We start from the raw sequence: 22,233 nt of genomic DNA on the forward strand, positions 1-22,233 counted from the left end.
ACGAAATTTTCTTGAAAATGAGTCAATTTATAACCTATAAAAACTAGAGTTCTAATCTTCTTATTGATGTGAGAATTTTATTGGTAGATGATCTATTAGTATACTTATAAGTACTTTCTAAGCCTGAAGACATACTTTGATCTTAGTGAGCCATCGGACACAACCCATCTAAACTTTTTTTTTATATATATAAAAAGAATAGATTTTTGTAATATGGAAACCCCCAAAACAATATTTTAAAAAAGGAAGTAGTGACAGTCAAGGGAAAGCCTTTGTTTGTTGAAAACCCCATCACACCTAGTCTGGCTTTGTGCTTTTGAGAGCCATCTGGCTTATCCTTAAGCTTAAACACCCATTTACAATAAACTACATTGCCTTTGTCCAGTGTATGGTACAATTAACCATGTTTTGTTTTTCTTATTAAAGCATTATATTTGGCCTCTTTCATAGCTGTTGTCTGGCATGAAACCTTCTTGAATGAAGTGTGGTCTTTTAGATTCATCTATTTCACCAATGATGTATATTTTGTGCTGGTTGTTGAGGACGTTGATCTGCATTATTTAAATTTTCTGCTTGTTGCTTTGTTATTTGCTGCATTGAAGATGAGACACTATCAACAATGGAGTGAACATTTTAATTTCTTCATCATCGAAAGGCTATTGAATTTTTCATTTGTGGGGCAAAGACGAAGCAATTGGCTTGAGACGCACCTTTGGATGGTCTAGTTCATCAGGTACAGCTTTTTTTGTTGTCTAGTTAAAAACCAACTAATAAAACAGAAAATTGATTGTTTCATTTTATATTTATGCCATTGTCATCTTTATTAATTCTTCCAAAATTACTTATTCAAAATCTTACCAACTAGACCATAGCTGGTGTTTAGACAATGATCAACACATTAAATTCAAAAAGAATGATTTTGATAAGATGTTGTTTTCGAATTGTCAAAGATTAATTCATCATAGTCAGTAAAAATCAGAAAGAATTAGCATATAAACAGAAAGTGGTTTAGTCTGTGGATCGTTTCAGAAACGAAGTTGGCAATTGTAATTTGTTATGATTGGGGAAGATAAGCTAAGCAGAACCAAATTAAGCAGCGTTCTCTTGGATTGATGGAATTCCCAGTTCCAGTATTATAAACATCAAATAAATATATTTTGTGGAATGAAATATATATATCTAGTTTTTTTTTCCAATTACAAATCCATAGCAATGTTTACCTCTGTAACATCCCGAATTTTTTGACTCGGGATAAGCAGAAAAGAGAAATTCATTAAAATTATTTAATAGCCACATAAAATTGGGACAAATTATGGAATATTGATTTTCAGGGTTTAGAAATATTTTGGAAAAGTTATTTCCCCAAAAATGGCTTAAATAATTTTAATAGATAATTTTAAGAGAAAAATAGTTTATTTTCTCAGAAAATTATGGGAAAATACTTGAGATTTATATTTAATCTGAAAATTTTAGAATAGTCATTTGAGATAGTAAAGAAGGTATTGGAGGCATAAAATCCTTAAAATGAATTAAGGATTAATCGCCAGAATTAAATGCTATTTTCTTGGAAAATTCAAGAAAAATAGTTAGGAGTTGACTTTTGACCCAAAATTTTTAGAAAAATTATTTTATGGGTCAAAGAAGATAAGGAGAAGGAAAATCCAAACAAAAAATTGTGGAAAAATTTCTGGATATATTTTATATTTCAGAAAAATGGGAGGAAGGATGGAAATGGAAGGAAGTAAAGAGACGAAGGACATAATGGCCATTTCCCTTAATCCCACACAGACTACACGTGCAGCCTCAATTTTTTTAGCGCCTGAAGACTCATCCATTGCCCTCATTTCCGGTTGCACACCCACGAAACAGAGAGAGAAGGAGCGCGAGAGAGAGAGAGAGCATGAGAGAATCAGAGCATGGCGGAGCTCAAGGAGTGATCGGAGGTGTTTGAGTTACATACAAGCCGATTAATCAAGGAAGGTGAGCCTCCTGATCAATCTTCCACCATTTTCCTTTCCATTATCTGCGTGTTCTGGGCTGTGATGGAAGAGAGAGAGATACGTTTTAGTGAGAGAAAGTGAAGAAACGAAGAGGAGGACCTTTGGGTTCATGTCCTATAGCTAGATTGAGATATTTGATACTGGTGTTTGATCTTGCGTGTTGGGTTGAAGACTGCATGTCAGTCCGAAAATTTCATGCGTCTCTTTCGGTCTGAAGGTTTCCCCCTTCGTCTCTGTTTATGTGGACCGAAACAGAGGTTAAAGGGAGGAAAAGGACGTTTCTTATATATATATATATATGCATGCGCCGCGGGATCCTGAAGGTACTTATGTGTGCTGTGTTTCTAAGCTTTGGGTGTGTGTCGGCTTCAGTAGATGAAGGCAAGAAATGAGAAGTATAAGCGTGAAGTGGGTTGCTTGTGTGACTGGTTGCATGTGTTGTTTTCCTCTGTTTATTGCTGTCCGAGCAGGGGAGTGGGTCGCTGGTTTAAGATGAAAATGGGTTGTGTTGATGGAGTGTGTTGAATGGTTTGCATGTGGGATTTTTACTCTGTTTTGATTTGACTGAAACCGAGATTATATAGCTCATGAAGAAGAATCAGATTTGTGCTTGTAATGAGAAAGATTTCGGCTTGGTTATGCTGAGTGTTAGTCGAAAGCAAAAACAAGCTTGAGAACATAGTTTAATTGGTAGAAGAATACTATATGAATAAGAGATGAGTGGCTTGATTTATAGGACTAGAAAGAGCCAAACACGTTTTAGATAAATGTGTTATATATATATATTTGTATATGTGCGTCTCGGTCATGTTTGCAGGAATAGAAATTGCATAGTTAAATGGTTTCGGGTTCACTAGTTATTGAGAGGAGGATATATGTACATAAATGTATATAAGCTTGGATGGTGTTTATTTTGCTTTTGTGATTATTGAGGCTGGTTTTAGAAATGTATTTTGAATATGGAAAGTTCCAGATTTTAAATGGGGCTGTGTAACGTATAACAAAAGCAAATAGATAATTAAAGGATTCTAAACGAGTTTGAAGCAAGTGTGTGAATAAACTATGGGTAAAGGAAAGGATTAATTAAGAAATGGTGATTGTGGAAGTAAGTGAGAGTATTTGGGTGTTGACCGAGAGGTTTGTTGTATATTTTTACAATCAGAACATTAAATAGGAAATATATTTTTTTTTTAGAGGGGGAGTTTTAATATGAAGTTGAAGTAGTGATTATGTTAGTAAACATTTGGTGATAGGCCTGAATGGTTGTGTTGAAATTAAAAAGGAATTAATTCTACTAAAGGTGATTTTCATGAATTTAGAAAATGGGAAAATAAGGGAATATAGTTGGTGAATAATAAAATAATGGATTAAGTTGGAATTTGGTACTATGGGTTATGAATTGAAGGCTTGAAGATGGGGTTTGCTTGAGGTCTGCACATAGAATAAATAGTGATTTTGTTATATAAATTATAGTTGAAGATTGATTATATTAAATTTTAAAGGATAGTCTTGAAGTTAGGAATAATTCCCAGATTATGAAAGGTAGAGGAGTTGATTTAAAATTTATGGTTGAGATTGCTTGAGGTTACTAACCGATTAATAGAAATTTCAAATGATTAGAGTATATATATACTGGCATAGATTAAAGTCTGTAAAAGAGGATTATTAGGCTATGGGAGAATATATGCATGTGGGAGTATGCTTTTAAATCTGGAAAATGCTTCCAGATCAAGTGCAAAGTTATGTGAATCATTGGAGATATAAATGTACATGTGTATAAGCATGTGTTGTTATAAAAACTCAATATATAGTTACTGTTTAGTATCTCTGGATGTTGAACAAGTATTTTAGGTTATTAAATTGAGGTTAGAAACTTCAAATAAAGTGGAGCCAGCGTCAACACGACATAGTCCTTAAATATAGTAACTAACATAATATTTTTTATCAAGATGACTAGTTACTAAGCAAAATAATTGTATGGGTTGAGATAAGGAAGGAAACCCTCCAAAGAGAATAATTTAAATAAGAAAAATTGTCCAGGATGACCAACTATTACATAAGGGTAGAGATTAAAGAAGATTTGGGATTTAAAGAGAGTTATTTAATTTGTGAATTATAGTTGGATTAAATATTGATCTACCCTTACTAATATGATAGGTTTTTATATCTGCTCAAGCCTACCAAGAAGCAAAGAGAAAGGAGGACGGTAAGGTTTGATTTGGAGGGAGGTAGCCCAGGTAGTAGTTTTTTCCTACCTTACATTTATGTATGATTGCTGCATGTTTGTTTGTGCCATATTGCTATTCAAAAGCATGAGAACATGTAATCCTCAATTCCTTGCATGAGTTAATAACCGTGATCACGTGCAGCTGAAAGATATGGGGCCTTATGAGCTATTATTTGCGTGGCCTTATGTGCCATTACAAGCGCGGCCTTATGAGCCATTATTTATGCGGCTTTACGAGCCATTGTATGTCCGGCCTTATGTGCTGTTGATTGCGCATTCAGCTAATCAATCTATGTGTCATTGCACTTAAATGCTTTTTATGCATAGCTTGCAAGGTTGTGTTCCATATGACTTGTTTTGCATGCTTTATGTAATCTGCATATGTGTTTGATAGAAATTACTACTTCGGGGATTCTTTAGAATCTCACCCTCCCATTCATGATGAACAGCGAAGGCTAGTAGCTCGAAGGATAAAGAAGATGTTTAAGAAGAAGGTGAACTAGTTGAAGAGTAGAGATGCCTGCTATATTTTGTACATATGAAGTAGAATATTTTGATAAGTTAATATTTGTACTATTGTATATGTTATATGGGCAAGTAACTTTACTTGCTTTATGTAAATATTATTCTGTATATTTCATAAGGAGGCGAGCACTGCCTGGTGCAGGTATGTGCTGTTAACCAAGATGGTTGCTATATTTTTTAATATAATATTATAAGATTGAACATTATGAATTCATTCTAGGTGATAATAGATTAAGTTGAATGCAGAGTTGATTGTGGATCACTCTTCAATTATTCTAAAAGTTTGAAATGTTTGATTGACGGATACCAATGTTAAGGGAAAAAAAATTTCCCTGTCTTTTCCCAGGTCGGAAACCTAGCGTTAGTGATTCACAAATATTAAAATGATCCTATTAGTATCTAGAAAGTTAGGTGTTGCAACCTCTAGTTGCAAAGTCCTGGACAAATGATCGGGGCTGATTAAGTAGCTATTATTTTAGCAATAAACAGAAAAACATGTGCCAAAAAACAGACAGAAAATCTAACAGTAAGGGACTCATTGGTGCCAAGTTTTATTGATCACTTCCCAACACTCATTATGCCAAAATAGAATTTTAAGATAATTATTATTTTTTAGGTGATTTAATTTAGGACAATACTTGCATTAAATTCCTTACATCCATGATGTCAAATTCTTCAATCACACATAACCATGTGCCTTATTTTTGAATTATTAGCATTTAATATTATTTAATTATAAATTCATATGAAATAAAAAAAGACACATGACCATGAGTGATTGAAGAACTTGACCTAATGAATATAAAGAATTTGATCTAATTTATTTTGTTAGCCGGAACAATGCCAGGAAGAGATATAAGACTTTGGCGCTATTGTTAGAACTGCCTCTGCCTTTCATAACTTGAGACGGTAGTTATGCAATTTTCCATTGACATGTCTACTATTTTATTTAACGTTTAGTTAGCTTTTAATCATGCATCTAGCATTCTTATTCCCTAAGGATCTCAAATATGTAAAATCACTAATTATAGAATTGCCATGCTTGACAATTGTCCTCTAAATTATTTCTAATACAGACATAGATCCTCCTGTTAAAATCATGTGGTAACAGCGTTAGAATTTGGTGAAGTCTTAAGCATGACTTAGACCCCCACCTGACAATCCAAGGCAGCTATATATGAAGTTGGATACTTCTTCAGAGAGAACAAAGATGTGTGCGCGCGCGCGCTTTTCACTTAGGAGCAAGATTCGCAACAAGAATTCTCAGCAATCAAAATGCTCTGTTTCTGAATTGGAAAAATGAGTGATTACAGGGTAAATGAGGTGTTTCTGAATTTAGTCTTTCTAAAAATTGCCTTCCTCATTTGGTACTTCACAAATAAGGCACTTCTCAATTTTGTCACTGACATCGTTATCTTCTTAATTAGACTTTTGAGATATAAATATTTCTCAATCAAGTCCCTCCCAAATAAAAATATAAGTAATGGTCCCTCGCTAACAGAATGTGTACATCTGAATTTGATAGAAAAACATTCGACAATGAATAGACTTATTTAAAGGACCAAATTGAGAAATAATCAAAATTGAGATAACACCTTATGCATGAGGTGAGGACTGGCTTGAAAAATAAACAAGGAGATGGATTTGACATAGTGATTATAAAATAGGAAATAGCAGAGGCATGAACTCGATAAATTATAAGACATTTTAAGAAAAATATAATTTTAACATAAAGCATTTTATGTGATCCATATGTACGCTTAGCAGTGGCAGATCCCCCTGTCCCAGGCAGAAGTAGGAAGTGGGTACAGAACCAACGAAGTCACTTTCGGTATATCCATCATTGCAACCTAAATACGGTTCTAACGGTTTAAATTTAAAATTTTTAATTAATTATTTTTTTGCAAAACTGACCATTTAGATATTATCTTCATTTATTTTAATTTTATTCATATTAAAATAATCTTTTAAACAATAAAAGCAAGAAAATTAATATAAACCATTCAAATTAGATCTGAATATAATGATGAATCGGTAGTGATGAACTCTTAGGTACCGTTTGGTATGAAACATTAAATATGAGGGATAGATATTGGGATTGAGATTGAGAAAATCTATTAAAAGAGTGTTTGGCATGAGAGATTGCTTGTTACATGGAGTTAGACAAATCCATATATATAGGATTGAAGAATGCCATGGGAGGAAGTGATTTTCCCCAATCCTACTCCCATGGGCATGCCTAATCTCATATAACAAGCAATTACTCATATTAAAGATTGTTTTAATGAATTTTTTCAATTGTAATCTTAGTCCCTATATTTTATTTTCAATGTTTCGTACCAAACAGGATCTTAGAACTTATCAATGTGCTTAGTACCAAAACTTGTTCAAAAAGCCAACCTTGGTTCTGGAGTGGGAAAAAATGATAAATATAAATATTTTAAAGTGAATTAATACATTTCTTATTTTCTTCAAATTAATCAACTGGGACTGAAGAATAGCATTAAATTAGTTGAGTAAAGCAAAGCTCTCGACTTATTTTTATCAAAACCAGTATGTATCTTATGTGTCATACAAATTTTAAGCAATAAGTTTTACTGCTTATGAATCATGAAAATTTTAGCATTTTAAAAATGTTTTATAATATACACATGACAGAGTAACTATACATTTTAATCATGCCATCAGCGAGCCAGACCAATGAATTTTTTATATAAAAAGTTAAAAACTATACTGCCATTAAACTAAACTATATATTCTTATTTACCACATTTTATTGCTTAAAAAGTTTTATGATATACCTTAACTTTATTAAATTATTTATTAAATTTATCTGATGTATAGCTAACGGTTGTTTGTTCATTAATTTTAAACTAAAAAAGAAAGAAAGAAAGAAAGAAATCCTCTTCTTGTATGTGTTATGCAGGGGTGGGTAGAGTTGATGAGATAACAAAGAAGATGCAACAAGTCTGGGAAGAAGAGAGTCAAAGGCAGAGACCGGCTACGATATCAGCTAAGCGGAAAGGCGAAGAAAACGGCACTACCAAAAATATATACCATTTTGATCCTTTGTATAAATCACTTATAATTCATTCTCGTATACTAAGAAATGTATTAAATTGACAAGATTTTTCAATTCTACCTTCATTAAAGTTTTTCTTTCTCTTTACATTTACAAATCATTCCCATATATCTTCCTTCTTTTTCCCTTTTCAATGTGGGAATGATAAAAGCTTTGAACTTGTTGCTTGATAGCTTTTCTGGCGATCGATTTCCCATGTATGACGTTGTTCAAGAAGTCGCACTATCAAGTATCAACTGCATCATGAGGCCCAGATGAAAATTCATCACAAGGCTACACATCAATTTGCTTGAAATGAAAGTGACATCACCAACGGTCTTCCACAAGAGTTAAATGGTTCAACATTAGAATTCTTGTTACTAAATAGCACAAACTCTGATTGGATCAGACATAGCTCGTTTTTCAAAAAGTGTAGGGTTTTACCGGTTACGGTTTTCTTTATTACATCATAATAGTTATTAATAAATCATAATTATATCATGCGATTTATGTAACTAACCACATCTAGTGAGATAAGACTTACTATTATTATTATATCATCTTAATGAATTGGGCTTAAGAAAACAATATGTTAATTGCAAGTTGTAAAAATTGGACCGAGGAATTTAACAGTTTGATCACAATCCTTGAAATGGATACATGAATTGACAGCGTGACATGGGTATGAGGAGATTCTGATGAGGGAATAAATTGATTCCTCCAGCTTGGGCCCTCGTACCAAGCCCAAAAAAGCTTGGGCCCTCATACTGTACCCAAAAAATTTTTATTCCTCCGACATTGCAAATTGATTACTACGAGGATCAGCCAAACTAGTCTCTAAAAAAAGGCCTTCGCTTCAACGCTACCCTTTGGTTTTAATTAGGGATAATTAATATGTAAGTCTTTATAGTTTTAACTGGTTTTTAATTAGGTCCTCATAATTTTTTTTTATCAGGTCATTATTGTTTTATCTTATTTTTGATTAGGTCATTGTAGTTTTTATTCTTTATTCTATAAATAATAAATTATTATAATAATATTTTAAATTTTTAGTTAAACATATATATTATTTATTTTTTCAATTCTAATTTTTATAATTATAAAGTCAAGTTATAATAATAAAATTTTCTAAACATAAAATATAATTATAAATAATTTATAGTTACGTATAATTGATTATTCTGATTAATTATTAATTACTAAATGATTATATTAATTATTTTGTCAAATTATATAATTATTACTTTAAAAATGAAATTAATTTTAAAGAATAAATTTAATAAATTTTTTTTAAAAGTACAAAGTACCTAATTAAAAAATAAATGAAATTATAAGGACCTGATAAAAAAATGGATTAACCTAATTAAAAACATGTGAAAGTAAAAGGATTTGATTAAAAAAAAATTTCTAGGAAGCTAATCAAAAATCAGATGAAATTATAAGGACTCAAAATAAATTATCTCTTTTAATTAATTGGTGTGGAAGCAAAAGGACAAATGCCGTAGAGAATCAACATTTTGCTCATATGAATCCGTGAAAGCGTCGAATGCGAAATGAAAACAGTGGTCTCGGACATTGAAATCTGGAAGTGCATGTGAGGGGAAGCAAGTGGATATTAATTATTCTAGGGAATGGATTGATTGGAGATGCGTGATAATCACGGAGTGAAAATGGAGGGCTAAGATCAAATGGAAATAATCCCTAATGGGTGGTTAAGATCCAGTGAAAATTAGGAAATAAAATTAAAATAATAAAACTTATATATAACGGGAGGAGTTGGGGAGTAAAATAAAAATGAAGAATGAAAATTCAGAACTCAGGAGTAGTGAATGTGCATCCAGGGGGCGTTTCACATCTTAAAGTATCTTATGATACATTTAGAGCCTGAAAAAAAATTTCATATGTGTTCAACATTTTAAAATATTTTTTAATATAATTTTATACGTAACAATTTAAGATATTTGATGTACTAAAAAGGATTTAGGGTGCTACATGTACCTAAGTATTAAACGCACTAAAATACAATTTAAAGTACCAATGCACCAAAAAAATGCACATGCATTGGAATCGAAATGGGTCTATATTCGACCTAGTCATAAAATAAACCTGAAAACTCTATCCCGCATCGTTTTGTAACCTAACATTATCACTTGTGCATACCAAAAAATATCATGTAATATCATATATTTCAGTAAATTAAAATTATTAGGAATCTAAGTTCACTATAAATATGAGAATGAAGCACAAAAATTTTCGTTGGCGAAAAAAGCACATAAGTTTTCAAATCACCCTTAACGTAGCTGTACACAATTAAGGCGTAACTAATTCAATTAAAGTATTGAAAGCCCAAAATAAAGTGTAATGACATATAAAAATCCCCACAGCTGGACTTTTATACCCCTGGAAAAAAAAAAGCAATTAAAAAAAGAGTAAGGAGAGAAGAGATAGGGCACAAAGAAAAAGAAGGCAAAAACAAATAAGTCATCATAACCCAAACAGTCATGGCTTATCAACTTACCAACATTTCAATAAATCACATTATACAAAGAGAGTTAGTTCGTGATGAATCACTTAATTAGGAGAATAAAAGTTAGAGAACTACACAAGAGAAATAATTTCTTTCATATTCTCAGAGCTTTGAAGTTTATTTCTCTCAAATTCACTTATTTAAAAAATTTCTCTACCAAATACTTGTCAAAGTCTTACTCCTTCGCCAGCATAACTAATAAAAATTGCAAGCATAGATTAAAAGGTAGTTTTACCTATTTTTTATTTTTTTTTTCATTTTTCTTACCACCACTTTGACGAGGAAACAAATTGATTCCTCAACAATTTGACCATAACTAATTTATAATTCTTAGTAATAGATTTATATTTCATAGAATAACAGTTAAAATTTTTTTATTTAGACTCTGTGTCCATCGAAATAAAACAATTATTAAAAATATAAAAATAGAGGAACATTAATCTTGGACCATTTAAATTTAATAGGACTCATCATAAAGCAATAAGTTTTGAATCAAATATTCTTCGAGCAATATTATATATGGCATTACTTTATCTTTTTATTCGGAAGAATGACAATTAAGTACTTCATAAAAAGTCCACGCTAAAATGTGATTTCTTTTAGGGGAAAAAATTAGTACTAAATATAAGGAATCTGAATGTTAGAGACGTTGCGGTCCCCTACTTTCTCCTTCAATATTTATTGTTTGTCATCTTCCCCACCATTTTGATTCATTTATTAAGAGGTCACTTTGTTAAATTTGTTGCTAGAACCCATCATGGAGCTGCATTTACCGATCACTTTTCACTCAAAGATATAGCTAAAGTTAGGTGAAGTTTGAGAAAATTATTGAACCAGAGTTTATAATCTAGCGGGCGGTAAACAAATACCCATTTAGATTAGCGATAAACAAATACGATTTTATAATGTAAATGCCATACAATGATTATTTTCATGGTAATGAAATCATTCAGACTGGGTTTAGATGGTGCATATCCAAAGTTTATTATTTATTCTTTTTTAAATAATTAACTTACTGTTTATAAAGCAACATACTAACTGTTAAAAATTATCTTTATTTGAATTTTATATATAAAAAAATGATTAAAATATAATAATAAAATAATATTAAATATGGAGAATTCAACCTTAATTTGGGCAAGAATGCAAGATGGTCAAGACAGAGAAGAACGTTACAAACTGTTAGTATTTTTCAGTTACATGAATATCAAAAGGAGATAGAGAGATAGAAAGATATGGATTCTACCATGCAAAAGGGAAGAAAAATGTATTCAAGAAATAACCTAAAATTTGTTGCTTTTGTTGTATCATCATAATGAATTGATCCTAAGGAAACAATATATTGATGGCTGGTGGAACCGAGGAATTTAACAGTTTAATCACAATCCTTGAAGTGGATACATGAATTAAGAGCGTGACAAGGATATCAGGAAATTCAGATGAGGAAACGAAAAATTGATTAATTCCTCCGGCTTTGCCAAAAAAATAAATAAATAGAATTGCTTCTTCTATCTTTTTGTTTTTAATTACTGCGGAAGCAAAAGGACAAATTCCTTGGAGAATCAATCGCTTGTTTAATCTGTTGGGTGAACTAAACATACTTGTGTGAATACGTGAAAGTGGAATGCGAAAAGGGAGCAGTGGACTCAAACATTGAAATCTGGATGTGCATGTTAGGGGAAGCAAGTGGAGATTATTCAAATCAACGGATTAATTAGAGATGGGTGATTATCCCGGAGTGAAAAATTATGGAGCGCTATGATCATTTTGGGAGTAAGCTCAACAAATCCTTATGGGTGGTCAAGATCTAATGAAAATTTGAAAATACAAATAAAATAATAAAACCTAACATAAAGGGAAGGATGGGGTGGGATGGAAAATAAAAATGAAAAATGAAAATTCAGGAGGGATCACGTGCATGAATTGGAATGGGCCTGTATTATTATTATTATTAGTATTATAAATGGGATTTTCATGACACCAATTTCTTAAACTAATATGTTTCACCTCGATCCCTCTATTTTTATGCTATATTTTTATTATTTATTAACAATGTTGGATAATGTAGAATTTATTTTCCTTTTTTATTATATTCAATTTAAAAAATTATCCACTTTTTACCTTGGGAAATAATATTTTTACTCAGTTATTTGGTTTTAAAATATAATCGCATTAAAGATATACCTTTATCAAATAATTTGATTAAAAATTATTTGATGATATTGATATTAATATTAGGGAAAAAGACAGAAAAATGCACCTTTAACTTCAGAAGCCCAAAAACGTCCGCTGAGTTCAAGAAATCCCATTTTGGTACCATGACACCAAATTGGGATTATTATGTGAAAGGAAAAGACCAAATTACCCTTCATTTTAAATATTATTTTTAAAATATCACAGCCCCTACTAGCTGGCCGGTCACCGGACCTCCGGTGACGGCGGTCACCGAAGCTCCAGCAACCAGCCGACAATTGGTCACCGGAGCTCCGTCGGTCGGAATGTTTTTTTTTTTTTTGAAAATTTTTACAACTTCAATATAACGGTTAACAACTTTTGTAACACCATTAACAACTTCAATATAGCAATTAACAACAAGTTTTCTGGTAAATTCAACAAACTCCGGCGATCGGAAACAATTTTTTTGAAAATTTTTACAACTTCAATATAACCGTTAACAACTTTTGTAACGCCATTAACAACTTCAATATAACAATTAACAACAGCTTTTCTGGGAAATCAACAAACTCCGGCGATCGGAAACAATTTTTTTGAAAAATTTTACAACTTCAATATAACCGTTAACAACTTTTGTAACGCCATTAACAACTTCAATATAACAATTAACAGCAGGTTTTCTGGGAAATTCAACAAACTCCGGCGACCGGAAACAATTTTTTTGAAAATTTTTACAACTTCAATATAACAGTTAACAACTTTTGTAATTCTATTAACAACTTCAGTATAGCAATTAACAACAGCTTTTCTGGGAAATTCAACAAACTCTGACGACCGAAAACAATTTTTTTGAAAATTTTATAACTTCAGTATAACGGTCAACAACTTTTGTAACCCCATTAACAACTTCAATATAGCGGTTAACAACAGTTTTTCAGTTATATAATTTTTCAAAAAAATCTGTTGTTAACTGATATACTAAAGTTATTAATAGCGTTAGAAAAGTTGTTAACCGTTATACTGAAGTTGTAAAAATTTTCAAAAAAAATTATTTCCAGTCACCGGAGCTTGTTGAATTTCCCAGAAAACTTGTTGTTAATTGCTATATTGAAGTTGTTAATAGAATTATAAAAGTTGTTAACCGTTATATTGAAGTTGTAAAAATTTTCAACTTCAGTATAACGTTAACAATTACGTTTTTTTTTTTAAATTTTTACAACTCCAATATAACGGTTAACAACTTTGATATAGCAGTTAACAACAAGTTTTTAAATTCAAAAAGTGGCATTTTTATAACTTCAGTAATGCCTTTAACAAACTCAAAAACCTGTTGTTAACCGCTATACTAAAGTTGTTAATAGGGTTACAAAAGTTGTTAACCGTTATATTGAAGTTGTAAAAATTTTCATAAAAATTGTTTCCGGTCGCCGGAGTTTGTTGAATTTCCCAGAAAAGCTGTTGTTAATTGCTATACTGAAGTTGTTAATAGCATTACAAAAGTTGTTAACCGTTATATTGAAGTTGTAAAAATTTTCAACTTAAGTATAACGTTAACAATTACGTTTTTTTGAAAATTTTTACAACTTCAATATAACAGTTAACAACTTTGATATAGCAGTTAACAACAAGTTTTTCAAAAAATTCAAAAAGTGACATTTTTATAACTTCAGTAATGCTTTTAACAAACTCAAAAACCTGTTGTTAACCGTTATACTGAAGTTGTTAATAGGGTTACAAAAGTTGTTAACCGTTATATTGAAGTTGTAAAAATTTTCAAAAAAATTGTTTCCGGTCGCCGGAGTTTGTTGAATTTCCCAGAAAAGCTGTTGTTAATTGCTATACTGAAGTTGTTAATAGCATTACAAAAGTTGTTAACCGTTATATTGAAGTTGTAAAAATTTTCAAAAAAATTGTTTCCGGTCGCCGGAGTTTGTTGAATTTCCCAAAAAAACTGTTATTAATTGCTATACTGAAATTGTTAATAGCATTACAAAAGTTGTTAACCGTTATATTGAAGTTGTAAAAATTTTCAAAAAAATTGTTTCCGGTCGCCGGAGTTTGTTGAATTTACCAGAAAACCTGTTGTTAATTGCTATATTGAAGTTGTTAATAGTTTTACAAAAGTTGTTAACCGTTATATTGAAGTTGTAAAAATTTAAAAAAAAAAAAAACATTCCGACCAACAGAGCTTCAGTGACCAATTGTCGGCTGGTCGCCGGAGCTCCGGTGACCGCTGCCGTCGGAGGTCCGATGACCGGCCGACCAGTAGGAGCTGTGATATTTTTAAAATAATATTTAAAATGAAGGGCAATTTGGTCTTTTCCTTTCACATAATAATCCCAATTTGGTGTCATGGTACCAAAATGGGATTTCTTGAATTCAGCGGATGTTTTTGGGCTTCTGAAATTAAAGGTGCATTTTTCTATCCTTTTCCCTTAATATTAATATGCTTTTTTCATCATAATATTTCATTTGATTTTAAACATAACATATTTTGAGATGAGGGTAAGGGTATATTTAATCATTCTGATATTTACTCATTTTATTTCCTTATAATTTTCTCTGGTCCATCCAAATGTAAGCAGTGAAGACAATTTTTTCCAGTTTTTTTAATCTATTTTTTTTCATTTTCTTTTTTTTTCCCTTACTTTTTTCCCTCCGATACGGGCTTATCTTCTTCTTCTTCTTCTTCTTCTTTAGTGCTGTGGAAGCAAAATGACAGATTCGGTAGAGAATCCATCCGTTGTTTAATCAGTGGGTAAGCATATTTACAATTACTTGTATCAATTCGCGAAAGTGGAAAATGGGAAATCGAAATCTAGAGCTGCAGTAGAGTTCTTTGCTCTATGGTGGTCGATTAATTTAATAATGTCCGTGCATGTGAGTGGGAGTAAGTGGAGATTATTCTAATGAACGGCTTAATCGGAGATTAACGATGATAATCTCTAAGTTAAAATGGAGGGCTAAGATCAATTGGAAATAATCCCGATACGTAGAAAACATGGAAGAAGCACAACAAAAAAGGAATCTTCCCTGTGCCGTAAGCATGCTAAAAGCTTTGAACTTACACACACACACAAGCAGAAGTTTAGATGATTTGGAATGAACAGAGGATGGGTTTAGTGAAAGGGGTTAGTTCCTCACTACGTGACTTATCAAGATTCGAATTCTCACGGAAAGAAATGTCCACATTTAGTATTTGAAAGTGCCTCATATAAGATAGCCTTCAATGGGAGAATATCTATGCTTAGCAAAAAGTTTGAATTGAGTCTCGGAGGTACAAAATTGAGGCATTAGCGCCAGATAAAATTGAGGTGTGCGTAGGGACAAAATCCAGTCCCGCAAAGGGCAGAGGATTTTTCGGATCACCATCCACTTGAACAAGATTATTATTCACTAAAATCATGTGAGTACAGATAAAAATTTGAAGCAAGTTGCACGCGTTGGTGCATTTGTTTAAATGACTACCTTGTCCCATTTTGATTTTTTGTTCAGTCTACCATCACGATTAGCGGCCTCAACAGTAGGAGGCATCAAAGGCAAGCCACGTGTAGAGAGAAGAGAGAAAATCAACATAAAATAGAAAATGAGTAGTAAGAATGACCTTTGCCATACCATAGGTAAGCTAGGTTGCTTTTTAACCTGCAACGGGTACACTAATCCTTAGAGCACCAGTTATAATTATTGGTTGTGCTCCCCCAGAGGCAAATTCAACTTTCCGTGCTTGCTCCTTCTCCTGCACTTTCCTATTATTTTCACATCTCATATTTGCCTCTGTTTGTGACAGTTAGGGGACATGCAAAAGAGGAGTCATATCAGCAAAAATAAATCAACAGAAACAATCAAAAAAGAATAATAAACCCTAAAATTCATCAATAATTTATTGATGATTGCAGAACCATTCTAAAGGAATTTACTTGTATGTCTTCAGAGCATTTAATTTTGGGCAGTGGTAGGAGAAATCTATCCAATGGATCTGCAAATTTGTGCTCTTCCTGAGCTCCTTCTCCCTGTTCTGCATCATCTGATTAGGCCACAACATCAACTTACATAGTATGAGATGGCGCAGAAAACTGGGGAGTGTTGAACACGTCCTGATGATCCTCCATCTAGCAAATCACCTACAAAACCATATTCTAGAAAGTTAATTTACGCCCCCGGGGGAACAGTAGACCAAGAGTTAAAATGATAATCACAAAAAAAAGAAAAATAAAACAATATGAAAGTACAAATTCTTTAGCAATGGTGATTAGTGACCCAATCTATAAAATCTAACTTCCTATTTTGAAGAATTTGTTGAAGAAATTGAATACCGTGCTGGAAAATGGAAAAGGGAGTTAATTTTAATTTGCAAGTCTATTGATAAAAGGAAAGGAAAGGTAAAAACCAATATTCAAACAACATTCAAACCTTCAAATACGTGGAATGTATACACCATGACTTGCAACTGCATACAGCATGTTAGCATAAAGAACAAATGCTAATCACTTAATCAGCTTATCCCACAAGCACGCAGAGGCTGATGTTCAAACAACTTAGCCAGCTCTTCACTTAATTGCATTGATTTTAAAGTTAATAGCACAAGCCTGGAGTGAAACAACCTTCCTAAATAAACAGATAAACCTATTTTTTTTATAGTAACTTGAAGAAATAACTTTTTATAACCAAACCATGCTAAATACAAACTCAAATTATATCACAATCATCTACACTAACTGATTATATAATATTGTTATTCGTGATAGAAAAAAGCAGCACCTAATCATACATCCTATCACGGATAAAAGAACTTTTCTTAACTCATTTAAATACAAACTATATAAGAAAGGATCAATCTTATCTAATATGGTTATAAAACAACATATAATATAGCTCATAAATCAAAATATTAAAAATTAAATCTTAACTCATACTTTATAATAAATTCATAAATAAATCGCATGCGAATATGCAATCCTAAGCCTCTGGCCACCTATCAGCACACATACCACAATAGTACACTCAAAGGACATAAGAAATAATAATGCATGAATAAATTAAAACCAATTTATCCTAAGGTGGCAATGTACAGGATACAACATAGCTCATAAATCGAGGAGACGCTACAAGTTACTAATGTAGCTTTACTCCTCCTGAGCCTTCCCTGACATCCCTCTTTTAAAGCTTTCACCTGAAAAATGTTAAATAATAGGGATGAGACAACGTCTCAGTAACTAAATCCCTACCTATTACACACCCTAGCATGGCTAGCGAGGTGTCAGGTGGGATACACAGAGTTAATAATAATTGATAAACATTTATTTAACATTTAAACTCACAATAATCATATAAGCAAATATTTCCACCACTCTCATGCAATTGATACATTTCAAAAGAAATAACATACTTATCATTTATTTAACAGATATAAATATCAATGAATATCCCATGTCATATGTAATTTCTGAATCCAAATCCATCCTTATATCCTCCTTATTTCCGTCGACTGGACCCATGGGCTAAGTTCTTTCCATTTGACTGGCTACTCTGACAAGCTCACCACTCGAGTGATATGGACCGGCCAAAGACCACAGAGCACTCGGTGGACCATGGGTCCCCCCTCGAAGAACTAGTGGGGTGTCGCAGTCCCTCGAAAAACTAGTGGGACAATAATAGTGGCCAACCATAGAGCTCCGTATGGAGGCCGATACCACGTGGTAAGTATATAAATCTCAATAACTCCAATCATCTCCTTCCCCACCCAAAATAGATGCACAGGGTTCAAGATGACATATTTATATGCATAATCAACAGAATTTCATAATAACACATCATAATCATGATCACCAATTTCTTGCAATACAAACTATGTCAATCCTTTTTAAAATAGCATCCCACAAGACAGTTCATACAAAACGTAATATACTTTTATAGAATTAGTTATAAAGCCGCTCACCAACTTCATACTAGAGCACGCAACAAATAGAAATTTAGTTACCTGGTCTCCTAGCTAACAGTCAACTACAACCAGAGTCCAACCTCGAAAATGCCACAATAGAGTTTATATCTACAAACAAAATTAAAATATTATCTCTATAGTATTAGAGTAGGCTACTCACAAAATTCTAGCCTCTAACTCCTTCTCTAAAAGCTTTAATTTTACTCAGAACTCTAGCCTAAGAGACATTTCTCTACGGTTTGGAATGAGAACACACACACACATATATATGATTTAGACTCGATTCCTGAATTTTCCCTTACTTAAATATCCTTTAATTACTAGATTATATTATTAGAATCATCAAATTCATAATGCAAATTGACAAACTATAAATTGATAACTTATATTCCATCTTCGAATCGAAGGACTTAGACAAATAGACTTAGTACGAACCAGGTTATTCTCACTACAGAAGTTAAACCCTTAATCTAACCGTTGAATTTAATTTCCTATCTATCATGATACTATCCTCCAAATTGTAGCTCAATCTAACGGTGAATGAACTTTAAAATGCTAATTTACTATTCATGACTCTATATGCTAAATCCAAAAGATATAAGTTAAAAACGTACCTAATAACTTGTAACTCGGAGATCAAAATGATAATCTAACCGTTGAAATTAACGATTTGGATGTCCCAAATGGGATGACCAAATTTCAGTCCGATCCAACGGTTAATAAACTCAAAACTAGCACTTTTCTGAGACTACCTCAGATATGTGTGAAAATTATTTACTCACTTCAAGCTCCACTCACTATCTCCTATATATAGGCTCCTCAAACTCCTTCACTCTAAAAATTAGTCGATGTGGGACTTCTTAACATTGCTAGTTTATCCACTTCCTATCATTTAATCAATGTGGGACTTCTTAACATCGCTATTTTATTCATTTTCTCATACACACACACACATAAAATCAGAATTATTTTAATTACATATATGTATATTTAACCTCTACCTATTCTATAAAAATTTGTTTAAATATTAGATATATGAAAATTGCAATGTTACATGGAGCCTTTAGCCGTGTGGCCACGATCTTGTTTAAGAATGGATGAGAATTTCAGATACCACTGCTTAAGTTCCTTGTTCAACTTTGATAATATACAGTATGCTTAATTTTTATAGACTGAGATTTCAACAAGCAAGGACATCAAATTTCAAAATGTTGCCGACACAATAACATCCGAAAATACAGTTTAAAGTTCAAACTGTTCAAAAGCACATTGTTCCACTAAATTGGATGAGAAGAATAAAACGGTCAAACAAGTGCTGGCTCTCTCAATTTATGAACACAAAGCTCTATGTATTTTGACCGAGCATGGAAGACCCAAGACTTAGGCCCAAAAATGAAGTAGTTGTCCCAAGTCTTTTAAAGCAAACAGAGTATTGAGTGGGTTGATGATTAAATTCAGTAGCCTTGATGAATCTCCAGTCACAATAATGCCATCTACGTGGATATAAGGATATGCTTTATTCAGCAAACAAATAAAATGAGGAAATTGTGAACTCAAATCCCTCTGGTTGCCTCATCAAGACACGTTTTTGTGGAACTCTGTTTAAGAAGGCATTGTTAATATCCGTCTGCCAAATTTGCCATCCAAATGTAACATCAATGGCAAGCACAACCTTAGTGAAGATGCTTTCAAGACTGGGCTAAATGTTTCATCAAATGCAACTACATTGCTTTGTCCTGATTATGATACAAGTAACCGTGTTTTGTTTTTGTGGTTTTTGTTTTTATTAGAGCATTATATTCGGCCTCTTTCTTGGGTTGTCTCCACTCATCTGACTTGAGAGCTTCTTAAATGCTGTGTAGCTCTTTAGATTTATCTATTTCACCAACGATGTATATTTTCTGCTGGTTGTTGAGGACTTTGATCGGCATTATTTAAATTTACTGCATTGAAGATGAGACGGCATCAACACCGGAGTGACCATTTTAATTTCGTCATCGTTGTATGGGCTATTGAATTCTTCATTTGTGGGGCAAAGACGAAGTAAATGGCTTGAGAAACACCTTTAGATGAACCAGTTCATCAGGGATAGTTATTTTTGGTTGTATAGTTAAAAACCAACGAAACGAAAAATTGATTATTTAATTTTTATACTTATGCCAATGCCATCATTATTAATATTCTTCCAAAATTGCTTTTTCAGAATCTTACCAATTATTATTAAGATTTGGTGGCTTTGCAGGATTTTATGAGTTTATAGAATACTGAATATCATGTTCAGGTTTCGCTAAAGCACTTTTGTCTTTTCTTAAACTAGATGTGTAATCTGCCATATTGTTTTTGTTTGTTAATAATTCCATTTCAAAATTTTTTCTAGGATCGACAAGAGCTTCATATACAAAGATTAATCCATCGCAGTCAATGACATCAGAAAGAATTAGCATATGGATAGAAAATGATGCCGTCTATATATTGTTTCAGAAATGAAGGTCACAATCGTAATTTAAATCACAAAGCCATTGAACTGTTTACCATTTGCTGTAATGTCTTCCACGAAGGATAAGAAAAAGTTACAGTAACGGACTGATTTGGCGTGCTAAGTTTCACTTAAACTTCCCAACGCTCACCATGCTAACATGGAATTTGACAATAATTCTTACTTTTTTAGGTGATTTAATTTTTTTCCTAATCTAACATCGAATTTTACAATAATTCTTATTTTTTTAGGTAACTTAATTTTTTTCCTAATTTCAATCGGTTCAATTTTTTTTTCCTTCCCAATTTTCACAAAGATTTGAAAAAATAAATCATGGCGTGCTTACTCTGAAATTCTCGATCTTCCCATTATGTTTAATTCTTGATTAGTGATTATCGACCATTATGGTTGTTTTTCGTCATATGGAACAATGTCACATATTGCTGCATTTAACTTTTTTCGTAAATTAATATACATTTGATCTTTTGTTGTATAAAATTATTAATTGAAAAATGGGAGCATTATTTTCGACCTTTTATGAAGTTAGTATGAGAGAGATGTGCGATGCATGAATGTAAAAAGAATTAAAATTCCAATAGGACAGTAAAAATAATTTTTCATTAAGTACATGTATACTTTTATTGGAAATCTATTCGAGATACTGTTACGTTGTAAATTGTTGGCAGTGAGGATTCAAACCTTATAATATGAATTGGTTTTTAGAAACAACATATTAATTTCTTATTAATACATCATGTCTATATTTTAACAATTTCATGACAATCCTTGAAATTGTATGCACGAATTGAAAGCATGAAATAGATTTGAGGAAATTCTGATAAAACTTGTAAATGAAATTATGGGATAAATGAGAATAAAAAATGAAAATTTTGGTTTTGAAAAAGAGAAATTGAGCAAATGGCAAGGGAAGTTGAGAGACTCGAGGGGAGAAATAATGGAGGGAAATCTTGAGATAAATGAAGAAAAAAGAATTAAGATAATGAGAGAGAGAGAGAGAGAGAGAAGAAATAAGAAGTACAGGAAATGCAATGGTCACCAGTAGATAATGTATAAGATTTTAAAATTCTAATAGGTTAAAAATTTCATTAAAAATCTAATATTACTTTCTAAAATTATAATATTTTACAAAACAAAAACAGAGGATTAGAAGCGATCACAACCCAAGCAATCATGCCTCATCAACTTGCCAACATTCCAATCAAATCCCAATTTGTAAAGAGCGTTTGTTCATGATATCAGTTAACCAAGAAGAATAAAAGTTAGAGAAAGTGAGTCCCTCATCT

General features: G+C 32.1%; 1 protein-coding gene across 1 annotated transcript in view; it reads right to left on the bottom strand.

Annotated features, from left to right (window-relative positions):
• The window catches only part of LOC114740167 (uncharacterized), a 41,334-nt gene extending 25,053 nt beyond the window's left edge, over positions 1–16,281 (bottom strand). Inside the window, exons 1-2 of the mRNA XM_028928298.1 lie at positions 16,157–16,281; positions 15,984–16,083 (exon numbers count right to left, since the gene is read on the bottom strand). Of these exons, the coding sequence (XP_028784131.1) occupies positions 15,984–16,083; positions 16,157–16,281 (225 nt within the window). The remainder of the gene's footprint in view (positions 1–15,983; positions 16,084–16,156) is intronic.
• Positions 16,282–22,233: the final 5,952 nt, after the last annotated feature.

Source organism: Neltuma alba, unplaced genomic scaffold (genome assembly GCF_004799145.2).
Source record: "Neltuma alba isolate B1F8T4 unplaced genomic scaffold, ASM479914v2 tig00003072_pilon, whole genome shotgun sequence".
Taxonomy (NCBI): domain Eukaryota; kingdom Viridiplantae; phylum Streptophyta; class Magnoliopsida; order Fabales; family Fabaceae; genus Neltuma; species Neltuma alba.